This window comes from Pseudoliparis swirei, chromosome 6, assembly GCF_029220125.1.
Source record: "Pseudoliparis swirei isolate HS2019 ecotype Mariana Trench chromosome 6, NWPU_hadal_v1, whole genome shotgun sequence".
Taxonomy (NCBI): Eukaryota; Metazoa; Chordata; class Actinopteri; order Perciformes; family Liparidae; genus Pseudoliparis; species Pseudoliparis swirei.
Window position 1 is genome coordinate 13,230,058 of NC_079393.1, and position 21,024 is coordinate 13,251,081.

Here is a 21,024-nt window from a genome sequence, read left to right on the forward strand (position 1 = left end):
TTACAGCTAAATATAGCCACCAAATATCAGCATAACAGAGGAATCAACAGATTCTCTGCAGTCTGCTATGTTTAAATCCTGCACATACACTGATCAGAAGCAGCTGAGCAAGTCAAGTTATTTCTTTACTTCACACAATATATTCCTTTAAACTCCATTGTGTGATTTTGTTATGAGATTTATAAGGCAGAGATAATCTTGGCTCCAGTGAAACAGCCTCATTTGTGGGGGCGGGAGGGAAAGCACACTCTTTATGTATGACACAAGTTTCCCTAACACCTACTGAAGTCAAGCATTGGCTTTCCCCACATAATCATAACCATCAACCAGTTCATATTTTATATGAATTACACGTCACAGTGGCAGCTTGTCTTTCTGTTCGTTTTTGCACAAGACAAATTTGTTCTATTAACTATTGCAAACTGAGAGAAAAACAAACCATTCCACAACTTGCAGAGAGTAAATAGTGCCCCTTTTCCAAACATAAAAATAAAAATAAACATTCAGCTACAAGTATTATCCTTATTATTTAGTCTGTTACTGTTGTCAAACAAACTAGTGCAGAAGGCTCTAATATGTGGAATTCGCTGGTGCATTGGATTGGTGCCATGTTGGTGTGGACCATTGTATTTACATCACAGTACATGTTTAGGACACAATGTACCTGAGGAGTTTTTGCATTTGATGTTTTTTGGGGTCGTTGGTGATTTGCTGGGAGAGGCTTCTAGATCCCCTTCATGACTCTGGTTTGGATCATTGCCACTTTCTTCTGGTACAGAGTGATCTATAGCAAAATACAACATTTCAATAAAACCATCATCAAATCAAAATGGGAATACTTTGGTGATAATTGACTCTTGCTGACCTACCTTGTTTGCTCACTGATGTATCCTCCACCTTGTCCTTCTTGTCCTCTCCCTCATCAGGGATTTTGCTAGAGACGGAACTGGACACGTACAGTTTGTTGATGTCCAAGCTGGTCTTGCTGAATGGGGAGATGGATGAGTACACGCTTGCATAGCCATTGGAGGAGCAGCTGAGGGCAGCCAGGTCAAGAGCTTTGCCCCCAGTGATGATGGGGATGTTGAGGGAGAGCTTCCGCCGGCGATTTGGGGATAAATTCTTGGCAATAGTGAGAGGAGGTGGGGAGGAGAACTTCCTGGTGGCTCTGGGGGAGCTGGGAGGCTCTCCATACAATAGTTTACTGTTCTGACTGCTGGCAAAGAATAACTCCAGGGACCTGCATCAAGGGGAGGATATATGCATTTTAATTAAGGACATCACAACCATTTCCTTCAATATGTGGTAACTCTTCTCTGTTTTAAAAGCTTAGCTAAATACACAACACCTCCTAAATAATGCCTGCAACCCAAGTCATCATAGCAACCTGAAGTCTCTTTGCAGTCATGTCTCGTTGTTTTAGAACAGGATACAAGCTGCAGTGTTGCAGAAAACCTCTCCCACTCCCTGCCACCCTCCTGGCGACCTCACGGGTTCCCATAAATAGCACACCGAGTGATAGTGCGCATGGCCACTGCTGACACAAGCAGCCAAGTGTATGTGTTTCACAGTGACATGACAAGCTCCACGGGAGAGCATGCAGCAGGGCGTGGGCATGGGGAGCTCCCCGTGATCTGAACCCCAGAGTGGGGGCCTTTGCTCGAGGCCTGCAGAGCGGTGAGTTAGCCCCACTGCAACACTTTGTCAATATTTCACACTATGGATCTTTGCAGACAAGGAGAGGGAGGAGGGGAGGGTGGGGTCCTGCAGCACCAAGGTTGGTTGCCATAGAGCCACGGAGCCCAGTTGAGACGTTCCCAGACAGACAGGAGAGACTGAAACCAATTACTGCCTTTGATCACTGAACACACACATAAATACACACACAAACAATGACACTGAAGCATCCTAGAGCCTGTCTTCATCTACCCCTCCATCTGCTCTTTTTCTGTGCTCACACTAACCAACGAATCAAACTCCCCAAATGCTGACACAAAGCTTTGAAGATCCCTGGACTTCACTGTTCTAGTGTCACATATATTATGTGAACACTATTTGTCCCATGGGACACACATACAAAATATCTACATATGTTCACACTCATAACCATCCTGCATTTACCTCTTTGACATGACCTTGGACTTGCAAGAAACGGATAAGAAATGACAGGGTCATCTAACTATCACATATTAAACACCACAACCAACTCATTAAACACAGTCATTTAAATAAGGTGACCATTTAAAATTTCCGGAAAAGTTGTTGATTAATTCTTGTTTTATGCTTTGTGTAAGAGCTGCTGAAGACACTGTACTGCTTTTGTGTCTGAAGTGAGATTCATCAGGTGAAACTAATCTTCAGTTTATAAAAAAAACATAAATAAATTCATAATGTTTTCATATGAAACAGAAGTAAACGGGTTGTATCGCTGCAATTAAACCTAGAGGTTCAATTACAAGCATCTTGCATTGTTGCATTGATGAAAGGACGACAAAGCTTCACATCATTAAAGATCAGTCTTCTTTTTATGCAACAAAAAGTCTGCAAGGATGCCGAACATATCTCCCAAGATTCGTTGGTCTATTGTTACTATCGTCAATAACCTCGCAATATTCTAGTCTTTCCACATGTAACTTGACTTACCGAGCAGGGATGGCACTGATCGGCTTCTTGTAGATGGTGATGAGTTTGTCGAGCACCACATCAGCTGTGGTGAACACGCGATAGGAGTGCAGGAAGGTGTTGAGGAAGTCGATGGAGAGGAAACGGAGGTCAGTCAGTCTCTCCAGCAGGCGCTCAACGCTGGCGTAGCGGATCTGCAGCACCTTGCAGGAGTTCATCATCTTACTGAAGCGGATGTCTACGTCATCGCAGTACAGACTTGAATCTGACCTGCTCAAAACATTTTTATAAGAATTAGACATTTTAAACAAATGCCGTAAAAAAAACTGCAAAGAGATGCATGGACTGTAAATAAAAGTAAGGCTTGCTTGATCATCTGTGGCACTGTGACTTTGGAGTTGTCTTCGAAGGCGTTCATCATCAGCCCATTGCAGCGGATGTTGTCTATGCACTGTGGGACAGATGCAGTCGAAGTGAACAGAGAGGACAGAGGATATGTCAGTGACTTCTGTAACGTGCAGGCTTTCTGCCGACATCCTCGGCTTCTCGTCTGACGGCTGGAGACTGTGATGCGTGTTGACATGCCTGGCTGATGTCACTGGTCCATGCAGACTTCTCCTGCCTCGAGGAGGCCACCAGGATGACTGTGAATGACTGGCTGTCCTTTGGCTCCACGACAATCTTGAAGTCCAGGTGCTGCTCCATGTCCTGGCCAATCTTGTCTGACTTGGCTTTGTGTCAAACACAGAGACATAACTAGATGTCATTTCCTCTATAAATTCATGCACACAACCAGTAAAGACATGAAAAGGCATACATTCGAGGGTTTATACTGTATATATATATCAGTCTGAGGAAATCAGTCTTTATGTATTCATTTTTTTATAGTCTGTATTAGTTTCTAGTGGCACTACCTGCCTCATTTTTTCAATTGTTCCAAATATGAATGATAAAATATAAATACATTCTGTCACATTCTTGTAATCATACATTATATGCATGCACATATTGTCCAGATGAAGCATGTCTCTGTCAGCTGCAGTATGAAAACACTCACCTTCATCATCTGTTACCTCAGGGTCCTCCAATAGAGTGCAGTCTATAAGCGAGACTACTCCATTCTGAAATCAACATACAATATACAGGACTGTCTCAGAAAATTAGAATATTGTGATAAAGTTCTTTATTTTCTGTAATGCAATTTAAAAAAAAAAATGTCATGCATTCTGGATTCATTACAAATCAACTGAAATATTGCAAGCCTTTTATTCTTTTAATATTGCTGATTATGGCTTACAGCTTAAGAAAACTCTAAAATCCTATCTCATAAAATTTTAATATTTCCTCAGACCAAGTAAAAAAAAAGATTTATAACAGCTGAGTGTTTGTCAAGGCTCAGGAAACCCTTGCAGGTGTTTCGAGTTAATTAGACAATTCAAGTGATTTGTTTAATACCCTACTAGTATACTTTTTCATGATATTCTAATATTTAGAGATAGGATATTTGAGTTTTCTTAAGCTGTAAGCCATAATCAGCAATAAATCAGAATAAAAGGCTTGCAATATTTCTTTTGATTTGTAATGAATCCAGAATGCATGACATTTTTGTTTTTTTAATTGCATTACAGAAAATAAAGAACTTCATCACAATATTCTAATTTTCTGAGACAGTCCTGTATATTTAGTTTCACCCCTGCAAACTTTGTATGACTCAAAATGAGCATTTAGACTACAAAGTTCATGTAAGGTTCATCAGTCAGTGAAACCATCAAACAAGCACAACGTCATGGAACAAGAATAATATATATATATATATATATATATATATATATATATATATATACTACCGTTCAAAAGTTTGGGGTCATCCAGACAATTTCGTGTCTTCCATGAAAACTCACTTTTATTTATCAAATGAATTGAAAATTGAATAGAAAATATAGTCAAGACATTGACAAGGTTAGAAATCATGATTAATATTTGAAGTATTAATTTTGTTCTTCAAACTTCAAGCTCAAAGGAAGGCCAGTTGTATAGCTTATATCACCAGCATAACGGTTTTCAGCTGTGCTAACATAATTGCGCAAGGGTTTTCTAATCATCCATAAGTCTTCTCAGGCGATTAGCAAACACAATGTACCATTAGAACACTGGAGTGATCGTTGCTGTAAATGGGCCTCTATACACCTATGGAGATATTTCATTAGAAACCAGACGTTTCCACCTAGAATAGTCATTTACCACATTAACAATGTATAGTGTGTATTTTTGATTAATGTTATCTTTATTGAAAAAACAGTGCTTTTCTTTGAAAAATAAAGACATTTCTAAGTGACCCCAAACTTTTGAACGGTAGTGTATATATATAATAAAGCTCTATATGGACGCAGGAGCAAACAGTTAGGCTAATATCAGTGAGATGAATTAAAAAAGCAGTCATGTGTTATTTTCTGTGAATCCCTGAGTGAGTGTGACGGCCATTCCAGTGTGGAAATGGCCGACCCCGCCACTAACAATTAAATCTACAGAGAGATAATTCAGATCATATACTTTTATATGCATTAATATGAATATGTTAAGGATTATTGTTGTATGATTAAGATATGCATAATAATGTATCAAATGACAGAGTGGAATAGATCGTCCATAGGGATGAATTTGCGGAGCATTATCTCCTCAATCTGCAGCTCCCCTTGGCTTCACGGAGCTTTGCAGGAAGTTTCAGTACATTGATTAGCACTCTGCTTCACTCTCACTGCTCTTTTAGCAGGTTTCAGTGAAAAAGCTCAATCAGCCACAGTCCAAACACCTGCTAAGCAACAAAGACACACAGTCAGTAACTAGCTGGTTATCAGATTGAGCATTTAGCAGTGCCAGTTGCAGATATTTCCCTCAGGAGTTATCGAAAAAAAAATCAGACTCCCAGAATAGAAACTCCAAATGATTGATAATGTTTCCCCCTCAATGTGAAAATAAGCAACTGTTTGCTAACTCTATTGCCATGTCAACTTAAAAAGTGATGATATGGCAATGTTGTGCTCACAACTCCCCCAAAATAAATAAGCTATTGCAGTTTTCAAATTGCAAAACATATCACAAGAAGACCCTAGTTTTCATACCTTTGCTCGTGTTAGACTCCAAGCATTTATTGTCCTTAGTAATGTTGAGTAATGTGGAGAAATACAACTAAACCGCTCCATAACACACATCAAAGGGACATCAATCTGCTTTCAAACATGTTCAATGAGCCTGTGTGTGTGTGTGTGTGTGTGTGTGTGTGTGCAGGCTTGTATGATCGTGTGGAGCTCCAGTGGTCATTGGCGCAAACCCTGTAGCTTTTATTTCTTTTTATCAGTCAATCCATTCAATTTAGCCCAGAGATGCAGCTCCGCTGCTAGCTCAGCAGCGCAGGCTCACCTTGGTGAGATGAAGCTTTCCCCCAGAACCCCGATTGCAGATGATTAAATGCTTGGAGAAGAGAAAGCACTGCCTCTCCCCCTCCTTTTTTAGGGACAGAGAGCCCAGTCGCCCGCGGGTGATCTTGCCCTTCTCGCTCATCGGCACCTGGATGAGAGACCCTGTATGTGGGAATAAAAGAGTGTGTGTGTGTAAATAGAAAGGGGACGAGAAAAAGAGAAAGATGCATACATGTGAAAAAGAGGCAAGGACAAGGGATATTTTGAAAAAATAGAAAAAGGAGCAGGGGGCAGTGGAGAAAGTGAGTACAATAAATAATCAATTTAAAATTGCTTTTTGTTGCCTTCCTTTAGATATACATACAAGTCGAGTCCCATGAGATGCTAAGGATTAAATAACCTAGCATATCTGTTTTCCCTCTCCTCATCCATCAAGGCCTGTAGGTGACCTGTGCCATTTACAGTCCCAGACTATCCTCAGTTTGCCTCTGAACAGAATTCTTTTAAAACAGTATTTCCTGCTCAATACAGGGCTGAAGTTGCGAGATCAGGCTGTCAGAGAGGTAAGGAGGGACAGGAAATCCCCTTCTGCCGCGACTCTGCTTTTCTGTGGAATTGGAGGTTTCATTACTGGGATCTGAAATACAGCACTTGAAGGCAGCTGTTACCTTGTCTCACAAACGTCTGGCTGGTGTCGAGGAGAATCTCGCAGCCCTCTACAATCATGCGCTCTATTGCCAGGTTCTTCCTGATGTTCTCGGTCTCACTCACTTCGTCGTGCATGATTCTATGGAAAAGGGACATTCAATAGTTCTGATTCAATAGATATATGATAGTACAGGATCCAGTAGGAAACATGAGACAAATAAATGAAACAGGAACACAAGAAGTATTACTGTAAATGTTTTTTTTTCGTTTTTTTTACCACTCCCGATATGATAGATTCCTTATAACATGCATTATATTGAATACAGGTAATAAAGTAAATACAGAAAGTAAGAAAGTATTTAATGTGGGCAATAAATGACACAGGAATGCAAGAACACAAGAAGTATTACTGTAAATGTTAATTTTATAACCACTGACCATATGCTAGATTACAAATGAATACATTATATATAATAAAGGTAATAAAGTAATCTGAGTCCCCTTCAGGTATGTGTTTTTAACAGCAATAGGCAAGTGCTTGTCATACTTTGCCTGCTCTGACTTTTTTCTCTTGTAGTTTGCACTGCAGATACTACTCAGGACTTAAAAGTACTACATTCTCTTCCTCTGCATGTTATTATGGGTCCGAAAATAATGATTTACTCAATATTTACATCATATTTAAAAATATTTATTTGGGGATTACATTATTACAGAAAACATGATAATCATCATACTGGTGTTTCATGGTGTTGCCAAGTTAAGATAACATGCAACTCTTCTATTACCTCTTCTATTACATCTTAAAGTACCTGGAAAGCTCCTCTAGCTTAGATTTGGCGTAGTCCAGACTGGTTCTCTCTACATGTTCATGGGGTGTGTGGGCCAGAAGTTCGTGGAGTGTAAGAATGTAGCGGGGAATCTACAAAGACAGTATAGCAAGACAACAAGATAGCAACAGGGGAGTCTCACTGAAATATAAGAGCTTACGTGCATGCATGAATGTAACATCAACAAACACAACAACACACAGATGCACACACAGGAATACACATGTACCTACACTAATGAGAAGTAGATAAGTGGAGAACACAATCTACACTCATCAGCAAAATGTATTATCAACACAGCACAGCCTGCAGTAGACCCCAGCAGGGGAAACTGCATGCCTTGCCAGAAAAAGCCATTATTAAAACCTGAGATCCAAAATACAATCGCTTTTTATAGACATGAAAACACCACAGGGATATTCTGAGCAAAAGCAGACAAATGCCTGCAGTTTCTGTTCGTAATCAAGGATGCTACAACATGGGACATTACAGAGAGAGCCAATCAGTGCTGAAGAAGGAGGAAGCCGAGTCCTCATCGAGCCTTGATGCCCAAAATAGAGATTTGGTTACAATTCTGACTTAATTCTATGTTGTATAGCTATTTTTGGCATGAGACCAAAACTCTATCCATCTTCCAAATTGCAAATGACATCCACTAAAGAGTTGGGTGGCAGGTTTCTCCAAAGCCATTGGGCTCATCTTTCGTTGTCAACTTTAGATAATAGAACAACTAAAACTGCTTTTCAAGGTCAAGCCCTGCTGGTTAATTGCAATGAGGGAGACAAGTTTATGTTCTACAGGCAATAAAACAACTCTAAAACGACTATTGGCGTACACTTATAGCGGTGGAATAGAGGTGTGATCAATATGCTCTCCAGTGTTATGTGTTCTGGGTACGACACATTTACAGCAGATCATATCTAAATATACTGTATAATTCAATTGTTTACAAGCCTTGAAAAAGCAGGTTGCAAGTTGGCCAAAAATAATTCAAAGTAAAAAGTGACAATTTTAAGAAACATAGAAAAGAGAACAGGATAAAATGTCTGGAAATCAAAAACTAGATCTAGTGACCATATACATGACAGATAAACTATATAAACATTATTCAATATTTTAAAAAACATAGGCATGTGACGGATATGTCATTCATTCATTCTGGGAGTGATAGCAGATTCCAGTTCAAAGTTGTGTACATTGATAACGGGCCTTCCATTTTTGGTGACATGTGGATCACAGACAGTGCCTTTAAAACATGTCCTTGAATATCCCAAAAATAAAACGTCCAACTTACAGACAGCTACATCAGGCTTTCTTTCATTGGCATAGCCTTAGCCAACGAGTATTACCTTGGTGAATTATATGGCCCACGGGTAACATATATTTATGGAGAGAGGGACTTGGCCCAGAATGGCTGCGAGAGCTCAGAATTAATGACGAAATCTGGCTCCAGGCTGCAACTCCGCAGCAAACAAATGGGCCTGCCTTTATTTATTGTGTAAATCAGTTAGACGAATGAGCTCACCCGGAACATGGGGTAGGTGAGGAAGGTCTCCAGAGTCCTCTCCTCACAGTCGGGCTTGGCCTCGTACTGCTTCAGCAGCTTGTCAAAGTCTCGGTTCTGCTTGCAGTGAGCCAGGATCTGCAGGCTGTACTGGTGGTTCCTCACAAACTCCTGGTAGATGTTCAGCATGGGCAGCAGGATGTCAAACAGGTCGGCTACAGAGAGATCAATACCAAGATACTGTAATAACGACGCAACAAAACCCAGGGATCCTTCTGTGGAGTCTTTCCTCATCACCTTTAATAAAATGAAACACAGGCTTCTAAAAAGTAAAAATATGAAAAAGGCACGGAAATTAAACAGTTCTTACCCAGCACTAATGTTGGCCAGCTCGCTATTCTGGCTTTTAGACCCTGGTAAAATATCTGATGTAGAAACATAATAGTTTCACTGAAAAAGAAGAAAGAAAAACTGATTATCTTCTGAAAGAAATAAAGAGTTTATACCAACAGTGAGTGAAGTTGTGGTCAAGGAAAGCCCTGATACCAGGTGTGTACGCGTCTGGAGGACTGTGGGTGGATTCTTAATATGATGAAGCATGCAGATTAATGTCTCCATTGCACAGTCTTCGTGACGAAGATGTGGCAAAGATGTGTCTAAAGGGACACAAAGCTCAATCAGGAACATTGAATCTATAATATGAGAGAATCCAGACGATGCAATAGACAGCATACAGCTGCCATTTTGGGGAAGAAAATATATTTATTTATTCTTTGCCGATCTTCATATCTTTCTTTATAGGACTTTTATTTATATTAAAGCTACTGCTTGATGAAGAACTTTCATTCTCATTAGATGTTGGCGGCGTCTGTGGACCGAAGTACTAGAGCTAGAGGCCTGGACCTCCAGCAGTATAGTGTCGGTGTTGACTCCCAGCAGGAAGCGGAGGAGCAGCGAGGCAAAGCTCTGCTCCTGGCAGGAGGGGGAGCCGCAGCTGCTGGGTGCTGAGCTCTCCTCCTCCCACCAGAGAGTTGGCCTGCCGGTTGAAGGCGGTGGCAAAGCCGTATCTGCTTCTATCAGCGGTTGTCTGGTCGCTGCTGAAGTCGCCACTGGAGTCCGAGCTGAAGGAGTTCTGGCAAACCTGCATGATTTCATCTGATTTTGCTTGAAATCCAACACGGTGGCACCGATGACAAGCATTACGACGAGGAGTAGGTCAGTAGGATAACGCACGCGATATTAACAAAGCCACTCACAATTGAATTGCTCCACAGCTCTAAAATAAACACACAGGGTCTCTTTAATGAAGATGATAAGGTTTCGTAAGGTCATTAATGAAGGTTGTCTGTGGGACGAGGGGATCCAACCTGTTGAGGAATATGCTGCTGACATCATCGTGGGTGATGGGCGGTTTCTTGGAGCTGGCTGCCATGCGGAGCGGCCTCAGGAAGTTGTTCACCAGGATGTGAAGCTGCTGGACGTACTCGGCCTCCGAGTCCAACATGCTGAACACCACCTGGTTCCTCTTCCTCATGCTCTCTGCATGCGGTGAGCGGACATAATCCTGGATGATTGTCTTCCACTTCCTCCTGCAGATCCAGCCTCGCAGGAAGCTCTGAACCTGAAGTTTTAAAGGCTGTAGTTAGTTTCCCAGCAGCCTAAGAAAATGTAGCACCTGGTGTAAATCATGTGCTTTACTTTTTTGATTTTCTTGATTTCTGAGTCGTCATCAGTTGGGGCGGCTGCAGGGCTCGCGTGAATCTTCTCATTGTCTTTGAGCAGCCGAGAGATCTGCCACGGAGGCAACCACAAAAAAAGACCAGTCATTCCCACTCACATACGTCTCTTCTTCACACTTACTGTACCAGCATGTTAACAAAGTGAGTCACCAGGACGGGACCTGTGAGCTCTGTCAACACTGAGACATTAGCCTGACTAAACTAGTTGTGTTCACTTTGCTGATACCGCGGCAACGATATGTATTTGCATCGGTTATTTAAATGCATTATGTTCCAAACTATCCTGCCTGTCGATAAAAGGTAAACAGGCTGCTAACCCCCGATAAAGACTAGAGCTGCCTCGAACTGTTTGAAGCTCAGTGTCTCCATTTACTTTGTAGAAGGCACGAGAGTTAATTGTCATTGCATTTCATAGAAGAGATGCAAAATAAAGCCGTGGTCATGCATATTCAGTGCATAATTTGATTTCAAGCATCACATTTGCACATTAAAGTAAAATGACTATTTGATGTGGAGAATGAAGCCTTATTGGAGGCATTGTTCCTGAGAGGAGATGCAAAGTGGAGTGTGGTTGGCCTGAACCTGTTTCTCTCTGTGATGGAGCAGGGCTTCCTGTTTTCTGCTCTCACACGACTTTATACACATTTGAGATAAACATAGCAATGATCAGCATAATCCATCATTTCCCCACTGGTTGTGCTGTTGTTTGTGCTGAGGAGAGGACGGTGCCGGAACACATTTTGGAAAGGAACAAGTGTGTGATGTAAGAGCCGGTTCAGGAAGTCTATTGATATTGTTGATATTTTGATTGATAGTATTTGTGGCTGCCAGATATTTATTGATGGGTACAAAATCCTGTAATCCTTTGTGATATTAATCAAAGAGGACAACAACTTAGATATTTCAACAGTTAAACTTTTGCCATCAGAAAGCTAAAATAGCTCCCAGAGATACTCCTGAGTTGGGACGTAATTCAGGCCTACTATCTATATCTGTTTATATGACAAGAATATGTGCATTTGGATCTACACTCCGGTGAATTATTTTCTACTGCCATTTACGTCTTATACTTATGTATAAAACTACAAATAATAATACTGATACAATAAAAACACAATATTTCTCTGTTGCACAATCTTCTTGGTATATTTCTATAAGATTGGGGGATAATTGAGTTGATCTGAAGCATTAAGACAATGCCTAACTTCAGCTCAAGTAACAAGTCATTTCAGGCTTTAACATATAATCATGTACAAATGTAACTTGTGCAATAGCAGTCAGGCTTCAGCCTGAACTGCAGAACAAATCTCGTGAGGACTGATAAAAGTAATTGAGGATCTGGGTCTTTAGCCTGTAGCCTTTTGGTTTACATTCTGGGAAATCTGCATGAGTTTGCCGACAAGCAGTTAATGTTCATACTTGACAGACAGACACCTTGATAACTTTGATCATGAAGAAAAACTATGATAAATGGCCCAATCTGAAGTGAATCTGCAGCGCCTTTTTTCGAGGATTATTAAACGGATTTATGGATGTTCATCCTCAGCATCAGGTATCCTGGAACCGTGTTTAGATCTGAATCAGGTAGGACTCTGAGAAGAAGAGGTGGAAAACTAAATCGTTTGCTGAAGGACATTGGGGATCGCATATTACTGCAAAATATGTATGCTTTTCGTATCTGCTCAAATCTGAATAATGTATTTGTTTACATCCCTACTCCTCAGCGTAAAGGAATCACAGTGAGTATTACCTCTGACTTAAGCCTTTCAATTTCTATTTCCCCATCTTCTATCTGTTGTCGAAGTTGCTTAGCAACTGTTTTCTCCGTCTCCACAATCTGAAGCAGATGAAGATACTTCTGCATGAGAGTCTCATGCTCGTTGGCCAAGTTTCTGTAACTGTAACACACACACACACACACATATTTTGAATTTAAGCTTGAGTAATTAATTTCATATCAGTGTATGTAGTTTCATCTCACACCAAAGCAATCATGTTTTCAATTGTGAACAAAGCATTTTTCTGTCATTCCTCATATTTCAACCCCACTTATGAAACCATGGCAACATCCCCTACAGACTGAGCAGTCAAAGATGACTTACCCTCTACTGACTAATTCAACTTCTAATTGCCACGTCTGAACATTTCACTGATGTGTGTCTTTACCTGGCGTGTGATATTGCAGCCACCCATTCATCGCTCTCCTTTACATCTTGCGTGCGTAACTCGAGCGCCTTTTGATTTTCATGGGTGAAGCTGACGGTGAAATAGTACTGAAACAAACAAGGGGAGGGGGTTCTTGTTAAACAACAGGACTATCATCAATCTGACATGTTATACACAGAAAGGAGCATGCATTATCGCATACCCTCTAGATAAATCTATTATATAGTGGCTTAACTGAAGCTCCTCCACTGCTTTTGTCTTTGTGTTTGTTCCACTGCCTCGCTGCCGCCGCCATTAAGCGGGTGATTTAAAACCACACAGGGTCTGGGGAAGCCACATCTTCCTCGCCCACCAGTGCGCTTGATGGGCCACACTGAGGGAAGCCTCCCCCAGCTCAGTTCCTGGGATGTCTCCGGCTCCCAAGAGAAAATGCGATAAGACGTGGAGGATGGAGCCACAGCCAATTACATAACTGTGCGATACCTGTTTCCTAGCAACTGAAGCTCATCGGAAATACGGTGTTATTGTTATTATTATTATTGTTATTAATATTAATAGTAGTAGTGGTATTACTATTATAAATAATAATATTATTGTTGTTTTAATTGTTATTAGCATATTACATTTGTATTATTAATTAAGGCATTTACTAAGGTTTTATAGATTAACCATGAGTCATTGGTAGGGTCAACTTTTGGGTTTTTAAAATGTATTTTTAAAAATTGTAATTCCCTTGTATGATAACCATTCTGCGTAACAAAATAAATACTTGTGTGTGACATTTTGCTGCTAATACTTCAGTACTATTGCTTTCATAAACCATGTTTTGTACAAAGCCATGACCATTTAAAGATGATGCTAATTAAATAGGATTTAACACGACCACTATCACTGATTAAATCTTACAATGGTGTAACAATTTATTTATTAGTGATTTCTGTGGGTTTGGAAAGTGGGTACTAATATTTTATCTGCAAGCAAGTGTCCAAATGGCAAATTACAAATGGAAAACATATTGTTGCATACCAAGGAAAATCCTGCATTTATAAAGCAATTTTCCTTACATTTTAAATAGAATAGTTTTTCAGTTTGTATCCTGTTTATGAAGGCCTTCGTGACGAGAGCTACTTATAGCATATACTGCTTATTAAGACAGAAGGAAGACCTCAGAAAGTGGTCCATGATTAAACAATAGCACAACTCCCATAAGGGAAATGTCATCTTTCTGGGGACTGTTCCAGTCGTACTGAGCGAAACCAAACTCTAATCTTTGGCCTGCAGATGTTCAACAGGCGCCTATCAACCTGCAACTGATCATTATTCATGGATGAATGCTCTTCTATCTTCACATTCATTAGGTATTCATCCTACCGTCAAAGAAAATCTATTTCTGGCAGAGAGGCATGCATGTTGTCGTAGTTTCCCCCCATGTTCTCTTTAAGAGAGTGTCTGGTGTGAGTCAATGTTAAGCACACTGTCTGCCTCCTGCTTTCTGTTTATGGCTGAGTCATGCACCTTTAAACATCATTACTGATCTGAACAGAGATACATTACATTAATACGGCATTGATCAAACCTATAGATACATGAGTGATGTTGTTATGGGGCAACAATCACTTGTCTGCTTTGCTGTGCTGTGGATATGAGTGAATACATCATTTAAATATTTTATCAGAGTAGAATCATTATTTTGTCATGTATAATTACTTCTCACTGATAAACAGATAAACAGCAATCAACAAATGGTATTGCAGCAATACAGCAAAAACGGCTCTCCTGAATCACATAATGAGATCTATCGTATATTCTCTGAAGTGCTAAGCGTTGGTAATCACTCGCGCCCAATTTCATTATAATGAGGAACTATATGTTATCCCCAACAACACTATCATACTTATTTGTTTATTAGATTATTAGACAGATCTTTTGATTTACAGTACAATTTGTATAGCAAATCCAGCATCTCTTGCTCCTATAGCTTCTTGTGTTATTTGTCAAAGTGCTGCTGTTTCCCCAGTGTGAGCGAGCTGTTTTCTATAAATGGACACTGACCCCTCCAAAGTACAGCAAGGAACACATTTAGCCCAGATAGCGCTCACATTAATAGGAGAGATGCGACACACTACTTCTCTCATCTGTTACCCAACCTCTTCCAACAGCATCATTCTTTAGGATGTAAATAGGGGTTGCCATAGAAACATCGGGCTCAAACGCATTATCATTCTCACATAACTGCATTTGAGGATACATATAATGTAGGGATTATGGTGGATTGCTCAAATGTTTGCACAACACCCTAAATCCAATCGGGGAAAAGAGATAGAGGTGATGTCTTCATACTCCTTTTTGTCCTTGTGAAGGATGTTTGTTTGTTTACAATAGGAGGTAACACAGCAGCAGCTTGTCACAGCAGTCACATTAGTTATTCATTATCTGTGCACTTCTCAGTGCTTTTACTCTGCAAACAGGATTCACAGAAGAAAGCGAATCAAACGTCTTCTCTCAAGTTTATCACACATTCTGTCCAATTTATTGATCAGTTTTTTTGCAGCATGTTTTGGATGTAAGCATGTACAGCAGGTACATTCAGAGGAAACAGCATTGCTTTGTGGGTGGTTTTAAAGCAACTGTTAGAGCACAACATTAGCCAATGTGTTGCATTCTGTGTGTTGCATTCTGCTTCATCAGCACAAAGGCAGCTGTTCACAGGAAGAGCCTGCACTCACTTTGGATTGCAGCCCTACCGACAGTCAGGCACAGAGCCTGGAGAGAGGAGAGCCAGTGGCAGTGAAGCATTATGTTCCTCAGTTATTTATTCACCATAACGATGTAAACAGACCTGTCAACCTTTCTACTTCTCACTTTCATGCTTTGCTGAGTTAAGTAGCAGTCGCATGAGATATTTTAAGATCGAGTGATGCTTTATTTGTGGTTATGATTTGAATATGTTTGCTATGTACAGTCGCCTTGACAATGTGTACTATAGTTTTTATTAAAGATACCACTAATAAACCATATATATTGCAAATACAAAATCCAGTATTAGACTGAACTTCATTCAGGTCATCTCGACGTGATCAGAGCTGACTGATCACAGGCACCCTGCTGTTTCTTCAGCCTCTGCTGTACTTTCATCATTTCACCACAAGATGGAAACCTTGAGACAACAACTTTTTTGTGTGCATGTTTTGTTGAAAGGAGCATTAGGTACATCGCTCTCCGCCCTAAAACAGACAAATATGATACACATGTGAGACCAACCAGATGCAAATGCATCACTCTGATCAGAAAAATTAATATTTACATTTCATGCACCACTGAAAACTATCCCACCAATAAAAAAAGAGTCAAGCTCGGATTTACTGCAACCTGAAGCAAAACACTGCAGAGCCCAGTGCCAGGGCTGCTGTAATATCATTAGGTGTTAATATTGTTACCTCACCATTAATGCCATGCATGGATTACATAACGTGCAATACAGCAGTCAGGCACCTCGTGCTATTCTGCTGTGCTGAATGTCAGGTCATCATGCGATTGAATGTGATAAGAATATACGCATAAGAAAAGCGCTTTGTTTGCAACTAAAATAGTTCAAAGGCGTTTGCGGCAAAAGGAACACTCGGTGTTGCACCTCGTCGATATTTTTAACATAAAATCCTTAAAAACAGTAAAGCAGTGCGCGCGCGAGAGAGAGAGAGAAGAGAGAGAGAGAGAGAATGTGTGTGTGCGTGCGTGCGTGCGCGCATGTGCGTGTGCGCACGCGTTCCATACCTGCTTTTCCAAACACTCCTTGGCTGACTGTGAAGGTTTCGGTGAAGGCGCCCTGTCGCATATGCATCCCTCCAACAGGTATAATCCAGAGGGTCGGGAGCTGGACTCGTTCTCAAAATAAAAGAGCATATTTTGTAACAAAGCAAACCACTTTGTGTGCCATTTCGTGTTGTCTGAGCTCTTTTTGCTCAAGCACCCTCGTCTTGTGCCATCCTTTTTCGCCAAAAGCCCCAGGTAGCTGACATGACCATCATTAAGTCGTATTCCCTTCTGCATTTTGATGAGGAGACTTCAGCTGCGCAAAGTGGATCGGTCGTTACATCCTTCTGAAGTCGCTCCAGGGAAAAATAAAATCAAGAAAGACAAGATGTTGACTTTCTGAATGCGGACCACTAGCAGCAGGCTTATCCTCTCTGTCCGACGCATTCACCGTGTTGGCATGTAAGTCAAAGAAGAGGAAACGAGCAGCACAAGTCCAGCATCCTAAAATATGTTGTCATACTGCGAGCGCTTTGAAGGTCCACGTTGACCGAGAAAAAAAAGACAGAAAGGAGGGCGGGAAAAAAACAGTCTAAACCACGCAAGATGAGGGCTCGTCCTTTTCTCACATGAAATCTCCAGAAACCAGCAGGCTTGGTGCTGAGTTAGGCAGTGCTTGCTGAAGTCACATGACGCTTGCTTGGGAAAGCAGATTTCAGGACCCTGGACAGGGACGTTTCAACAAGATGCCGCCTAAATAAGTGGAGTTTTGTTTCAAGCCTACAGTATCAAGCACTGGGGATGCACGTAACATATTTAGACAATGACAAGAGATGTTCTTCTTTAATTGAAATGAACCATTTGACCGGCTCCAGTATAAATGTATTTATTACCTTTTCTTTTTGTGTTCACTCATCACTGTTGTTTACCATCCAGGACATTCTTCCTGACAAAGCAATCAGTGTAGATATTATAAGTGCTTACATAATAGATTAAAGACTGCTCTATCACCTAAAAGGAGTAATTTGTTGGTGCAATTCAGCCTCACTTTAATGAATCTCAGTTTAGATTTAAACTGTGTATACAGTCAACTTACTGGGTCTTTTAGAGCTTTGAACTGCTTCTCATGGTCTTCATCCTTCCACATCTCAAAGTCAATAATAGGCTTGCATGCTAGAGTGACATACATAAAAAACACAGACAATAAATAACAAACATAATTTACTCAACATACAGTGTTTTTGTCCATTTTGCCCATTTACGAACCCATCAAAAAAATGTCATATACTTAAAATTAGTGCCAAGTTATAACTGGATACCAATAACCAATTACCAACAACATCAAGTTTCTGCAAGTTGGTTTTCATACATTGGTCATATTAGATAAACCAACTTTTTTTTAACACAGGTGGCTCTGTTCAACTCACATGTCACAACCAATATGGAAAATACCAGGACAAAAACATCATTCATTTTATTAGTAACAGCTGTAGAAATATGAATAAAACAATAAAGCACAAGATGAATTGAGATGTTAATGTACGTTGTGAAAAGGCTCAAACTTTCAAAAACACCAGCATGGTCCTTTAATATTTGGTCTGACTGTTTAAGATTAACCGTTATCCTTTATTTTCTCATATTTCGTCACACATGATTTTGTCACAGACAAAATATATATTTTCAATAGGAGATTTTCTTTGAAACTACCTGAAAAATTAAGGTAAAAGCACAAGATTTATTTACATTTCAAGTTGCATGTAAACAAAAATATATATATTTATATCTGAGCTTTTATTCCTCACCTTATTTGATTGCCAGGTGAAGTAACTCCCCAAACAGAAACACACTTTAAAATGATAGAAACTCATTTTGGTTGGCCTTCTTGTTTTACATCTAATTTCCTTAATATGTTGTTAACCTTTACTCTTTACACTGTATCCACCTTTTGCAATGAGAAAGCGGTTTATAGGTCAATTAGTTAAGCAGGGTAATTGCATAAACCTGAACTTGCAGCGTTAGCGTGTTTGAACTGCATCTTGATGTCATGTTTGAACTGGCAGAGTTGCATGTCTCAGTGGTTACAGAGCTGCACCATAAAACATGCTCGAGCACACAGCCAATATGCCTCTTTGAGCACCCAATTTGTTTAAAAGGCACAGGCTCTAATCTGCTGCTGTCAGTCCTCTGGCTACTTCTCAGATAGGAGATTTATTTATTGCACCATCTCCATTGTTATCTGCACGATCGCTGATCTATTCTGCCATAAACCCTTGCAGGCTCTGCATCGTCCTCCTCAACATGGCTCTTTTTTCTTTTTTCTTCTTCTCTGACTAGTTAGATTTTAACCAAATATTTTAAATGAATAATAATACAAGTGCTCAGTGAAACCCTGGCTGACATGTAGAGACATTATTTGTTTTCTAATAAACCGATGCTATGTTAAACATGCGCGAAGCAATTACTGCTGCCAATTTTTTAATAGATTTGCATAGACACACATGTGAGAGGCTGATAACACTGTGGTTATTTTGGTCTGCACTGTGTGAGCCAAGGTGCAACATGAGAAGCCTGTTGTGTTTAATGTGGAGATCTTCAGTCCATCCGGCTCTGTGGTTCGCTGAATCTAAAGAGAGCAGTTAAATAATGTGTCAGAAAGTATCGCTTCCTAGATACTTACAGTGATTTGTGTTTAAAGTGATTGGAATCAGCAACACCACAGTAGCTTCTATCGAACTGAGACTCAGCTTCTCTGCTGGGGAAAACATCTCACAGAGGAGGGAGCATGTTTGTTGTTTTATTTTGTTTCTGTTTAAATGAGAATAGGTGAATCTGTGCTACTCGCTTCTCCAACATGAAGATTTTTTCACTCCCCTTCGTATCTGCTGAATTGTCAAGTTAGACCAGAGCTGCTACAAAAAATATTGTCATCATCGATCAAACTGTTGAATTTAAAATTAAATAAAAATGCAAGACAACTGTAAAACATATTAAGCTGAAGGTGACATTGTCAAAATGCTTGTGTTGTCCAACTAAGATACTTGATTATTATTGTTGTTGTTGTTTTTATCATATAGACATAAACCAAAAGATTTAGTAGTATGAACCATCACATGTTTTTTGCTTGATAAATGACTTGGTTAATTGACTCTCAAAATAAATTTTAGATTCACTAATTGATGAATCAACTTCTCTTTTCAAAACTAATTAAAACATTGAATTGAAAAGCATAAACCTGTCGACACTTGACACTTGAATTGTATTTTGTTGCTATGTCATATCTTTTTCTTGTAAAAACATGACACAAGTTTGAAAAAGTGCATTTGAGAACATATGGTCACTTTTAATTGTTACATACCATCAAATATCACATGCAATTTAATTTAATTTTACATTTATGCATAAAGAAACCCAAATCTTCCCTAAAAAACGTTGATGTATCCACATGTTGTTCTCCCCATTTATGACATTTGATCAGACATGTGAAACAAGAGAGAAAACAGTCATGCTTCACTGTCAGTCTTTGTTGACATTGTGATCTGTGCCTGTGTGTGTGTATTTGTGCAACAATGTGGTTATGTGTGTGTGTGCATGTGATGTGCGTGTGTGTGTGTGTGTGTGTCAAATGGGGTTTTCTGTAACAGCCAGTGTTCAGCAGAGGATGCGGCCGTGGTGTCCTCGTCCTTCCATGAGCCGCCTATGAAAAGGCTCCAGTCCTAATTACATGATCCACCAGGCTTCTGATTCGCCACGCTCCTCTAAAATGACATTCACTAATTACTCCTTCCTGTTTTAGAAACAGCTTTCTGAATTGTATCCAGGCTCCCTCATGCTCATTGTCATGTAGGAACAAACTAGTTGGCTGATGTGCAGTCACAGCCTATCTGATTGAAAGTGAGTAAGCAAACATACAAACAGACATCTGAAATCGCTTCAGAGCATGATGATGTGTCAAACAATCTGAATTATCTGCACAAAGGAATTAAATAAAATCAGAGAGATATGGGGGGAAATCTGATGGCGAAAAGGAAAAAAAGAGTCTTCCCGGTGATGCTCCAGGCTTAACTGCTCAGTTCCCTCGATGGTAATAATAGTGTCGAGCCACATTAACGCTGTATGCAAATGAATGCTATGTGTGCTATTGTTCGACCGAAAATGAATAGATCCATGTGATTAATAAAGCCAGAAGAATAAGATGTTTCTCTTCCCAAGATGAATCCTTGACTGCGATTTAAATGATACCTGTCTGGGATGCTTCAATACCTCCTGCCCAGTGCATGATGGGAAAACCTCTGGCCAGTGGCGTGCATATACTCTGTGTCAGGGGAGATATTCATGCAGAGGGTTAACGG

At 40.1% G+C, this 21,024-nt stretch overlaps 1 protein-coding gene across 2 annotated transcripts in view; it reads right to left on the reverse strand.

Annotated features, from left to right (window-relative positions):
* Positions 1-16,972, reverse strand: part of rasgrf1 (Ras protein specific guanine nucleotide releasing factor 1) — a 24,076-nt gene extending 7,104 nt beyond the window's left edge. The window contains exons 1-16 of one of the 2 annotated variants that reach the window (XM_056416826.1): positions 16,697-16,972; positions 12,926-13,032; positions 12,510-12,657; positions 10,719-10,811; positions 10,388-10,641; positions 9,391-9,470; positions 9,042-9,235; positions 7,499-7,608; positions 6,707-6,825; positions 6,040-6,200; positions 3,680-3,743; positions 3,208-3,353; positions 2,991-3,073; positions 2,644-2,892; positions 870-1,240; positions 665-784 (exon numbers count right to left, since the gene is read on the reverse strand). In XM_056416826.1, coding sequence (XP_056272801.1) covers positions 665-784; positions 870-1,240; positions 2,644-2,892; positions 2,991-3,073; positions 3,208-3,353; positions 3,680-3,743; positions 6,040-6,200; positions 6,707-6,825; positions 7,499-7,608; positions 9,042-9,235; positions 9,391-9,470; positions 10,388-10,641; positions 10,719-10,811; positions 12,510-12,657; positions 12,926-13,032; positions 16,697-16,972 — 2,575 coding nt within the window. Of the gene's footprint in view, positions 1-664; positions 785-839; positions 1,241-2,643; positions 2,893-2,990; positions 3,074-3,207; positions 3,354-3,679; positions 3,744-6,039; positions 6,201-6,706; positions 6,826-7,498; positions 7,609-9,041; positions 9,236-9,390; positions 9,471-10,387; positions 10,642-10,718; positions 10,812-12,509; positions 12,658-12,925; positions 13,033-16,696 lie in introns of both variants that reach the window. The other variant, XM_056416827.1, reaches the window with a different exon arrangement.
* Between the last annotated feature and the right edge of the window lie 4,052 nt (positions 16,973-21,024).